The sequence below is a fragment of the Xenopus laevis genome, chromosome 2L (assembly GCF_017654675.1).
Source record: "Xenopus laevis strain J_2021 chromosome 2L, Xenopus_laevis_v10.1, whole genome shotgun sequence".
Classification (NCBI taxonomy): Eukaryota; Metazoa; Chordata; class Amphibia; order Anura; family Pipidae; genus Xenopus; species Xenopus laevis.
The window spans coordinates 62,692,831-62,705,160 of NC_054373.1; the positions used below are offsets into that span (position 1 = coordinate 62,692,831).

At 37.9% G+C, this 12,330-nt stretch overlaps 1 protein-coding gene across 6 annotated transcripts in view; it reads right to left on the reverse strand.

Annotated features, from left to right (window-relative positions):
• nectin3.L (poliovirus receptor-related 3 L homeolog) overlaps window positions 1–12,330 on the reverse strand; it is a 71,143-nt gene that overhangs the window by 24,303 nt on the left and 34,510 nt on the right. For all 6 annotated transcript variants that reach the window (XR_001934390.2, XM_041581950.1, XM_018246464.2 and 3 more), the window contains exons 3-5: window positions 10,983–11,279; window positions 8,761–8,878; window positions 1,152–1,303 (exon numbers count right to left, since the gene is read on the reverse strand). Coding sequence is in view for 5 of the 6 variants with exons in the window: in XM_041581950.1 (XP_041437884.1) it covers window positions 1,152–1,303; window positions 8,761–8,878; window positions 10,983–11,279 (567 nt within the window). In the remaining variant the exon portion in view is untranslated. The remainder of the gene's footprint in view (window positions 1–1,151; window positions 1,304–8,760; window positions 8,879–10,982; window positions 11,280–12,330) is intronic.

A 12,330-nucleotide genomic window follows, 5' to 3' on the forward strand; every position in this document is an offset into this window, starting at 1 on the left:
TCTAATGCCATAGACATGAGCCCACCCTAAAACAAATGTACCATGCCCCTCAAATGGTTGGGAAAAATGTTAAAACAAAAATCTTTAATAGTTTGGACTTTATGAATGACGCCAATTTTTATGACTTTTCGGCATACAGGATATGATGTCACTGACATCAGATTGAGGAGGATGTAGCTTCAACTTGTTAGTTCGCCAGGTGTAAGGTGGCAAAGGAAACTCTGGTGAAAGAAGTAACGTTCTGTAAAATTCACACTTTAGTGAATTTGCAGAGTCACAATCGATCAACTGAGCGAAAATGCACCTGGCGATAGGGTGGGAAACTGCGCTAGTGATGGTTTCTTTTGCTATCGAATTGTCTTCTACGCCTGTTAGTAAATTGGCGATGTCCCTGATTTCTGAATTTTTGACAGCCACTTCACCCTTTAGTAAATCTGCCCCCTTGCCTCTGTTTGTAAATGACCAAATTATCTGCTGTTACTATGAACAAGCAGAATTGTATCACACACATATTTATTGCATGCATAAAGTAGTGTGAGGCTGCTGCTTCCCCAGTACAGTACCCCGCTGTATTCCATGCTTATTTCCCCAGCATCTCCTCTATATCAGCGACTGCTGGCTGCTCATTTGCAAATGGACAGAGCTGCGAATCAGATAGGGGACTGGGAAGGACAGACATGGGTCTGGAGGGTAAGCATCAGCAGTTCTGGATTGAGTTCCACAGTAGCTCAATGGCTAAAAAAAAAATTACAAAAAGACTATACAAAACTACTTAGGCTTACGTGATATATACACCAATTAGTGATATGCGGGTCGGGATTTCCCTCCTTTAGCCTGCATCTGCACTTCCGGGTTGCTTTTATAGACCTGCGCTGACCGGCCCCGCCGATGACATCACAAAAGGGGCGGGACGAACAGGCGAAGCGTCTATAAAAGACGGACCCGGAAGTCGGAAGCCGGTATTTGACGGTGGTGGGCGGGGAGAGCAGGAGAAGAGCTCAACCCGCACCCGCCTGCCACCCGTGAAGAAGCGTGCGAGGTCGGCCGAAGCCCACCAGACCCGCGGGTATCGGGTCGGGCGGCACATCACTAACATGCATACACATGCATACAAAAACACAAATACAAATAATTGCAGAATGCAAACTCACCAAGAATTGTGATGATCTTTTGGTCACTTTTCTGACCAAGTGCATTGGCCACTTTGCACGCATATATCCCAGAAACATTGTGAGTAAGTGGGAGGCTGAAAAGTAGTGTATTATTGACAGACTGTAAGCCTTCAGGCCAAATTCCATCTAACCTGTATTAATAAGAGTTAAACATGGTATTAGAATGATGATGTTCAGCACAGCACAACTGCAATATTTTAGTAAACTGTAAATACAAAGTGTAATTTAACATTAAAGGAGAAATCAACCTGTGGGGAAAAAAAACCCTACCCTCCACCCCATGTAGCCCTCCCTCCTGGCTAACTACCCCCCCCCCCCCCCGGGGAGATGCCCCATACTCCATACTTACCCCTCGGCGCAGATTCTTTCAGCGAAGTTCTACCTATCCATCTTCTGGCTCCTCGGTAAGCTGACTGAGAGATCTGCAATTTCCGTGTAATTCATCTCATTCGCTGTTGCGCAAACTGGCAAACTGCTCCAACTGCACATGTGCAGAAATACCTATCTCCCAGTCAGCTTACAGAGGAGCCGGAAGATGGATGCGTGGAACTTTGCTGGAAGAATCTGTGCCAAGGGGTAAGTATGGAGTATGGGGCATCTCCTGGGGGTTTTGCATTATTTGCCTTATTCTGACTCTTTCCAAATTTCAAATGGGGGGTCACTGACCCCATTTAAAAAACAAATGCTCTGTAAGGCTACAAATGTATTGTTATTGCTACTTTGTATTACTCATCTTTCTATTCATGCCCTCTCTTATTCATATTCCAGTCTCTTATTCAAATTAGGGCATGGTTGCTAGGGTAATTTGGACCCTAGCAACCAGTCTGTTGAAATTGCAAACTGGAGAGCCGCTGAATCAAAAGTTAAATAACTCAAACCCAATTGCAAATCGTCTCAGAATATCACTCTACATCACACTGAAAGGTAACTCAAAGGTGAACAGCCCCTCTAAACATGGTGGTGATTCAAAAGTTTCCTAAAGGAACGCGCCCTGAGAATCACGTGCAGATGCCGTTTCTGCATCTGCACGTGTGCATCTGTCCAACAGAAGACTCTTAAAGGGGCAGTTCACCTTTAAGTTAACTTTTATTGTTTTACAGAATAGCCAATTCTAAGCAACTTTTCAATTGGTCTACATTATTTATTTTTTTATAGTTTATAAATTATCTGCCTTCTTCATTGAAAAGCAATGCTCTGTGATGTATTGTTATTGTTACTTGTTATTAAACATCTTTCTATTCAGGTCCTCTCATTCATATTCTAGTTTATTATTCAAATTAATGCATGGTTGCTACGGTAGTTTGAAATTGCAAACTGGATAGCTGCTGAATAAAAAGCTAAATAACTACAAATAATAAAAAAAGGTGAACAACCCCTTCAAAATGCATGAAACTTGGTCACAATGATGCTGGAATTCTGGGGGGGGGGCTGTACATAGTGAGGGGAAAATACATAGCAATTAGTGTCCAAAAATTGTTCTTGGGACAGTTTGGCAAAAACAATGTCAGCATGATACATAGATGGATAGCTGAAATCTTAGCAATTAAAAATAGTACCCTTAAGGCTAAAAGTTCAAACTGGAAACCACAGAAACCAAAAAAGGTATGTGTAGCAGATGCAAAGTGTCTCACAATCAGTTCTGTTTGTATCAAAACTCATTTGAGTTGAAGAGGTCTTCAAAATGTTTTTGCTGGGGTGATTGCCCCTTCCCCATGTATCATGTGGCTCTGAAACCTGTGTATATATAGTAATCAGAAGTCATCCCAGAGTTCCATGACCTGGAAAAAAAAAAAGGGACTCGGCCACAGCCTTGTGCCTCTGTACTGTCATGAAACTCCTCAATGATTTCTATCACTATAGTTTACAACAGTGGGCACAATATCCACTATATAAGCACCCCCACTTTAAAATATGTGGATGCGGACAGTCACTTCCGAAATTTAAGAGCTCTGCAGGCCTCCGTCTGCAGCCTTGTGCCTTTATTTGGTCTTGGAATTCCACGGTGACTTCAAATGTTCTTCTATATTACAACAGGGGATACATTATTCGATTTCTCATCACTGCAATATAATAACCCTGGAATGTTATCAGGGGTGAGAGTGTAGGCCACCAATAAGAACGACAGGATCGATTTCAACACCTGTCACAAGGAGCTTCGGTGAACAAGACACAACACCCATCGATTGAAGCAATGGCATTTGGCAGAGCTGCAGCCGAAACTCGAGTAATGCGTATCCCACGCCGTCAACATAACATTCACTTTAGTCCTGTTCAAATAAGAGGGATGGCACGGAGTGAAATGTTCTGTCAGCTAAACCCAAACAAAGAAAGCCTTGGGCTCATCTTTATTTCAGTTTTTTATCATTTATTCTCCAATAAAACAGCATGTATCACCTCAAGTCTATTTAACGGAACAGCTCAGAAGAGATTTGTATTGTATCTCCAGTTTTGTGACACGTATTAGTGTGTGAGCTTGACATAAGCAGGAGGAAGCTAAATGATATGGGATTAGGAAAAACAGATCTAGAAGAGTGTGTGCTGACAGACAGCTGGCATACCTAAGAGCATACAGAATGTAGTCTAAATGCTATAGGAAGTACATGGCAAGGCGACTGTGTGTTTGGCAAGGATTAAAGGGTTAGTTCGCCTTAAAAAGAGCTTCCATTACAATGTAGACAGTAGTATTCTAAGAGACAAGCTGCAATTAGTCTTAATTTTTTGTACTTTTTTTTATATATACAAATTTTTATTTTTGCCTTTTCAATTCCCACTTATGTTGAACAGGACATTATATTACCCCTTTAAATTAATTTAAAATATTCCCTATAACAATTTATAAAGCATATGCACGTGAGCTAGCCTGTCTGTTCTAGAGGAAAGGTAAGTTCTAGCTAAAACCTTAATATATATATTACTATAATAAATAAGAGGTATGAATATCAAATATATCTTTATCATACCTCCCAACATTTTGGAAATAGAAACATGGACAAAATGCCCATTTTTGTGGCCACACCCACTAATTACCATATTCATTTTACTAAATTTGGCCGGTTATGAAAGTTTGAACACATTTTTGTGGTTTTTATGTGTTATTACAATTTTACTAATGAAGGTGAATTGCCCTTTAAACTGCAAGTCACAGTTTCCCCAATTTATCTTAAACTGTTACAATTGACTTTTAGACCTAAAACCTCTCCAGAGAAGGTTATGATGCTTTTTCAAACCAATCAACCCGCCCCCCCCATTCAGTAATGACATACCATGACCCTCACTGGCTTCTTTAGAATATTACAAAACTGCAAAACAGTTATGGGAAAGCTATTTAATGTGAATAGGGGCTTTATATTTCACGTCAAACATCAGCCAGTGCCCTATCACTTACACTCTCATAGCTTAATTAGACAGTCACCTCCCCAAAAAACTGTGCAGTAAAGATTTTCAGATGATGAGTAACTTGACTGTGTTCTTAATCTTATGAGATATGTATGCCCTGACCATAAGTGTTAGCTAGGATCCCAACCATAAAGCAAGAGCAAAATATACTTTTCCAAATGCAATGGCTACCATAGCTGACTTATTGCTAAAACTATACTACTTTACATAAATTACACATTGTTCTCAAGTATTGACTGTAAGTAGATCTGCTTCCCTCTGACAGAAGGAATGATAACTCAGGTTGCTTGCTGCAGGGAATTAGAATGGAAAAATTGTGTGGCTATATTTCAGGCAATGGCTGTTAAAGGAACAGTAACATCCAAAAATGTTTTTAAAAGTAATAGAAGTGTTTTATAGTAACACAAATACAATGCAGTGTTGTCCTGCACTGGTAAAACTGGCGTGTTTGCTTCAGAAACACTTTTTTTTTAATATAAATCAGCTGCTATATAGCAATGGGCGCAGCCATTCAAATAAGAAAAGGCTCAGGTTTCACAGCAGATAAGCTCTACATAATGTTATCCACTAATTAATCTGTGCCATATACTGTAGCCTTTTTTTCAATTTCCCCATTGCTACACAGCAGCTTGTTTATATGAACTATAGTAGTGTCTCTGAAGCAAACAGATCACTTTTACCAGTGCAGGGCAACACTACATGATATTTTCATTACTTTAATACACTTTAATTTTTTGGTGTTACTGTTCCTTTGATACCTGCGTGCTGGTGTCATTTATGCATATTCATTCTCTGGCACCAGTTGTGTTTTGGCACTGATTGTCGAATTAATCTTAAGCAATTGCACATAATAAAAAATAATAATAAAAAACTGTCCTATGCATAATTGTATATACTTAAGTATGTTAGCTTTTCTACAAACAGCCTACCTTAATTAGTGCCAATATGCCCTTTAGCCTGACAATATTTATAGGTTGCTGCCTTGTTTGTAATTTAATGGGAGCAGCATGACGGTTAAAATTGCTAAAAAAATATGCTTGCTTGTTTTATGGTGAGGAACATGAATGTTGATCAGAAATGTCCAAGAATTTACTACTATATAATAATGCACTTAAACGCCCCAAAACAGCTTATGCTTCATTTTTTTCTATGCTCAGGACTATTCTACCCACTTCCACATTAAACAGCCACATGTAATTCAAAGGAGAACAAACAATTATGCTACAAATGTTACACCTTAAGCCTTGTTCATGATTGAAATTATAGTAAGTGTACAAATGGATGCTGAGCTCTCATTGTTGCTACTTACAATTATATATATATATTTTTGTTTTTCGCTCCAAATGAAGGAACGGCAGGTACAGACTGCACACCATGAAGCTAGTCAACAACCTGGGTGCTACAGTAAAAAAAATTCAAAACAGTCTATCCATGGTACTGGCACTCGCAGGATTTATATAAATAGGTTCCCTTTTTATATAAATCATGTACCATGGATACTGGCATATATATATATAATATACATATGACAATGCCATGTTCAGGGGATGAGAGATCTGTTGAAATCACATGTATGTGTAAGTGCAAGGACATTAAACATCAGCCACAAAAAATACATTTAGTTGTAACATTCTGAATGTCACTCTTGCCTTATATTGCTATATCTGCATTGTACTTCAGGAGGCCAAGAAGTTTATTCAAATAACTGTAATAGGACACAACTGCATTTGTGCTAAAATGGCATGAATGGGTTATCCGGAAAACCCAAGTTCCAAAGCATTCTGGATAACAGGTCCCATACCTGTACTGTGTTACTGAAACTGTTGACCAGTAGGATATACACAGTCTATCGAAACACAGAATGACATAGCTTACTGCAATAGCCCTATGTTGTTAGCACCGTACTGGTACTGTATATATGAAAAGCACATTATGGTGGTATTGTATCTCATATTAATATTTCTCAGTATCCTTTAAAGTTCAAATTATGCTAAAGACTATGTTGTTATACAGTGACTGTACCACTCAGTTTTACCCAATATAGGGGTACATAGCACAGTATTTTGCTATGCAGTGCAGCAGTGGTTGTGTGCTGTATATACCCTTGTGTGGCATAAAAATCTCCACTACTTCACCTTTCTGTGATGTAGACACCTGGGGTCTATTTATCATGCTGTGTAAAAAGTGGAGTGAAACATTACCAGTGATGTTGCTCAGAGCAACCAATCGGATCTTTGCTTATGTTTTCTAACTGTTGAAATCAAATTACTGTTTGGTTGCTCTGGGCAGCATCACCGGCAATGTTCCCTCTAATTCCTTCTTGGCTATGTAGGCAAACAAAAAAAAATCTATTTTGTGCACACATTTTAAACTTGTGTGTGTGGTTTTTAAAAACAGTGTGCTTAGTTCAGAATTGATACAAAATTATTTGATAATAAGGCCCTGAAGCAGGGGCACAGTGATACTTTCTCATTACATTCATTTGACAGGAATCTAGCCTTAGTCATCATTTTACTGTTTGATAAGCTAAATGAAATATGCTTGGCTCTATACATACCAATACATGAGCATGCATGCCTTTAATGTTTTTATTTTTGCCAGATTGTATAAAGTAAAACTTGTGCTTCATGTGACTGTGCAGTAAGAAAAGCACAGCCTGTGCTTTGGGCTCCCTACTTGCAACACAAATGGCACAAACATCCTCTTCTATTTGCTGTGGATATCTGATTTCTGTAAGCAAACAGAAGCTTTATATTCTAGTAAGAAAGTTACTGCCTGGAAAAAAACATTATGCAAGAGTTTCCCCTTTGAAGTAGTGTCATATTTTGCTTACAAATTAATCAGATTTCATGGCAATGCAATGAGCTAGAGCCAGCGGAAAAAAAAGCCCTGAAGCACAGCTACATCTATCTACTCTTTACTGTCATTTGTTTGGGCCCATCAGTGCAGAACAGAAGCACCAATATTTACAATTCCATTTGTAAACCAGAAACGTAACAATAAATGGTCACACAGGTTCTTTATTATTCACCGATTTACGCAGGGGAATGTATTTAATCTATACTTTTAGCAGAGGACATGTGATAATGAATGTACACATTTTAGCTACCTGTACAGGGCCTTCTTGCTTACTACTGGCCCCCCTTACAATGAGGTGAAGCATGAAAACGACATAGTAAAATAAGTGTTATTATTTTAAAGGGGCTGTTTACCTTTAAGTTCACTTTTGGTATGTTATAGAATTGCTAATTCTAAGCAACTATTCAACTGGTCTTCATTTTTTCTTTTTTACAGTTTTGGAATGATTTGCCTTCTTCTGCCTTTTTCCAGCTCTTAAATGGGGGTCCCTGACTAGGGTAATTTAAACCACAGCAACCAGACATGCTAAAACTTAAAACTGGAGAGCTGCTACATAAAAGTTAATTAATAAACCACAACTAATAAAAAATAAAGACCAAATGCAAATTGTCTTAGAATATCACTCTCTACATCACGCTAAAATGTAAGAGTGAACAACCCTTTAAGATATTACAGTAGTGGCAAGTGGTAGATAAGACAGCACGTAATATATTCCTATATTCTGTAAATGGCAGTATTATTGCAGTGAATATTTCCAGTGGCTGCGAAAAATTACAGGCATCGGCAGAAGTGATTTATTATAGCCAATAATCCCGTCACAATGTGTGCTACCAATGTATAATCAATTAATTAACTGTACAGCAATTATGTGATTAGTACCATAATCACATCAAGAATACTTAACTTGAGAAATGTCACTGACAGTCCATAGATCCATTATGAACAGTCCATAAAAAAAACAATTCTTTTTGGGGGTCTTAGTTGTGTGTGATGCACCCCTCTTTCAACAGTATTATCCAGTGCATCCTGAAAGATGTTTCACTGAGCCCCAAATAGATATTGATTGAGGGGACAACAATGTATCAGCCTAATGTTATCAGACAATAACTCTGCAACCAGATGTACTATTTGACTTCATAAATTCAAAGCTATCCAAACACTTGTTGATGTAACTCCCATCACCTCCCCAGTTGCTGAGCTCCTGAGAGGGATTAGAATTACAGATTAGCATCAATCAATCAGGCTACAGTTTGGACATACCTAATACAGAATACTATTAACAGAGAACAATGACCAACAGAGAATATAAATGGCTCACAAGTAATGTGCTTACCTTGTCCATTTTATTTCAGTAGGAGATGGATTAGCATCAGAATTGCACTTAAGATAAACATCTGTTCTGCCAACAAACCAATTATCATCATATCCAGTTATTGAAACTTCCGGGGCATCTAATGCAAAACATATTAATAAAGCATTTGATATTTCAGGTTTTTTTTTAGCTATGCACAGGTCAAGAATGCATGAATTCACAAGGCATTTACATATCATCCATGTTATGATATTCTTGATGTGATATTCACTGCAAACTGATGTACTACTGCCAGGCACAGATTAATGGGTCAGTAGATTTACCTGACAAATACCCATGGAAGGGCATCAATAGACCAGATTGTTTATCCAGAGAAAACTGTCAGTGCTGCAAAGGGATAACAGGGCAGTCTGTCATGTTATTACATCCAAAAATGGATGTGAATTTCAACCAATATAGCCAAACTGTCCAGTCATCTTGCTCCATTCTTGCTTCACACAGAGACTGGATAAAAACCTGCTTTTGATCATCAGTTAAATGAAAAGATATTTTGGTTGGACTGTACCAAAGGTGAAAAACCAGCATCAACAGCACAAGAAGTATACATTTTAATACAATTTTCATGACTCATAGAAGAATTCCCCTCTATCTGTAATTTAGCTAAATAAAGGGCTGATTTCTTCAATTTAAGTCATGAAGGAAACATTTAGGGTTAGTCAGGCACCGAACAAAGCCTGACCGCAAAATGTTTCGATTTAACTCTTGTCAGTGAGCCTGTACCAATCTTCTTTTTAAATGCAGCAAACCTGGCCTGCTTTTTATTAATGTAAACAAAGGAATCACCATTCCCTCTTCCAGCAGCTTAGCCCTTATTTGGAAGAGTGGATTTCCTCACTTTCACATTGAACTGCCAAATGCAGCTATTTTATTATAAATATCACATTAAACATGTTCACATCATCAAAGGAAAACATAAAAACAACAGATGATAGAATAATAGGTCAAATAAGGAAGTCAATGTCATTACAAAACTTTAAAAAACCTATTACCAAGTCATATTTCTCTGTTCAGAATAATGCTTTGTTATATGGGAATACTCATGTATTACGGGTTGGAGTACTGCCTGTTGTTCTGAAGGGTATGCTCCCAAACTGACAAACTAGAATCAGTTCAGAGAAGAACTAAACAACAACAACAACAACATTTATCAATGACAATAGACAGTAGTAGGTAGCATATTTAAGTATAGGGTTTCTAGAACAAGGGGATATCATTTGAAATTGGAAGTATATAAGATACTGATATATTTAAGGCAGATTTCAGGAAATTGGCCAGTTATGTTCTAGTGTGGTGCCCCTGTAGCTTCATATGGTGTCAAATGTAAGATGCCCAGAAGCACCAACATTGCAACTTGCCAAGTGCCTGACACTTCTGGGCCTTTACATTTTCTCTATGGGTTATTTTTGCACTGGCACCATACTGAAAAATGTACCAAAACACCAAACACCTAAAGACCTAAGTCTAATGTAAGGACTACACAAAAAACAGTAGAACTGTATGCCCTCCTTACAGAGATTTACAAATGAATTCTATTCTATTCAGTTCCTGAATAGAGCCACAAACAGTACTTAAATGAATACTGAAATGGTGCTTTTACTCAACAAGTAAAATTCCTAGTGTTCCTTCTAAACAAACCACTGCAGCCTGTCTGTAAGTTTGTTCAGAGAGAACACTGTGAAAGATCCCTAGGACGATACATTTTTTATGAAAGCTCTGGTCTGGGGCAAATTTCATTTCATTCACTGGGGAAGCCTAACATATTGGCACTCCATGTTCATTTGTATTTTGTATACTAAACATAAACATGAACTTACTGCACCAGAAGCATAATTAAACAAATGCTTTCAAAGTTGGCCGCAGGGGGCTGTCATCTCAGTGTGGTCTGGGCTTCTTTTGGGAATATTTTTGTTCTCTTATTCTAACTTCACTAAAACCTAAAAAGGTAACTCATTATTCCTCTCCCATACAAGGATGGCATTATAATCAGGCCAGATTTTTGGCCAAAACTACCAAATGTCAAAATTGCCCAACCAAATCACTACATGTATAGTGAGATCCTGAGTCGTTTAACTACTTTGGCTAAGTACTATCTTTAGCAATGATTACTTTAACATTAGAAGTGGGAAGTTGATTCTGGAAGTAAACACAGCTAAGAAATAAAAATACTTAATCAGATTACTCACACTGTATATCCAAAGTAAATGGATACCTAATATCATTTTCCAGAGCAGGATGCTTCACCACACAGGTTATGTTTCTTCCTCGTGCAAACCGACTTGGAACTAAACGGTACTGGCTCATTACAGTCACTGTTTTGTTTGGATAAGATGTTACATTTGTTTCCATTCTTCCAAGAGACCCTTCCCAGGACACTTCCGCAGCAGGCTTTCCAGTAGCAGCTGTGCAATATGCTGCTACCGTTTCATTCCCGCCGTCCAGTAAGGGTTCAGGCCCCTTTGAAATGCTCACAGTTGGTTCAACTAAAATAAGAATAAATATTAAATAAATAAGAAAAAAATATTTATATATTGAGAAAGGTCATAACAAGGACCGAAACGTTGGACATTGGTACAACACAATAAATAACTGAAGTTTTTACATGGGAGTGCCGGTTTCTTGAATACATGGTTATATATATATTTTAACCGTGCACCCCGGCTATATATATATATATATATATATGAGAGAGCGAGAGAGAGAGAGAGAGAGAGAGAGAGAGAGAGAGATTTTCATATTAAACAGCATATTAAATGCACAATACACTACTGCATAAATAATTCCATAATTAATTTCTTTAATGATTATTTTCTTTAAATGCTTAAGTTTTAAAAGAAATTTCTATGGCCTTTTCGCCTTTACTCATTAACCCTTATCATGCCAGGGCAATGTATAATTTACAATTCACATACAATTACCAGTGCTGTAGTCTTCGTGTTTCACTTTGCTATGTGGAAGTCCAAGCCATGAAAAAATAAAAACTGTAATATAGTTATTTAGCCAAAAATGACATCTATAAAGGCTGGAGTGACCGGATGTCTAATATAACAGAACACAACTTCCTGCTTTTTAGCTCTCTACTCAGGAGTTACTTGAATGGGGGCACATGAGAGTTTGCAATTGATCCTTAGCATTCAGCTCAGATTCAAAAGCTAACAGTTATGGCCCATGTGCCCCCCCCCCTCAGGTCACTGATTGGTTACTGCCTGGTAACCAATCAGTGGAAACCAAGAGAGCTGCAAAGCAGGAAGTAGTGTTCTGGCTATTATGTTACACATCCAGTCACTCCAACCTTTATAGATTATATTTTTGGCTAACTAACTATATCAGAAACATTTTTTATTTTGCACAGACTATCTATTTACCTAGTTTTTATTTTTACCCTTAATAATTCCTTTAAAGGAAATTTGTAATGTAATAACAGCATCAGGGCCTGGCTCACTTGGCAGAACTTTGACCATTTCCAGACATTTGTGAATAAATGGAGGCACACACTGATGCTGTTATTAAAGTAATGTGCCAGAAGTGACAAGT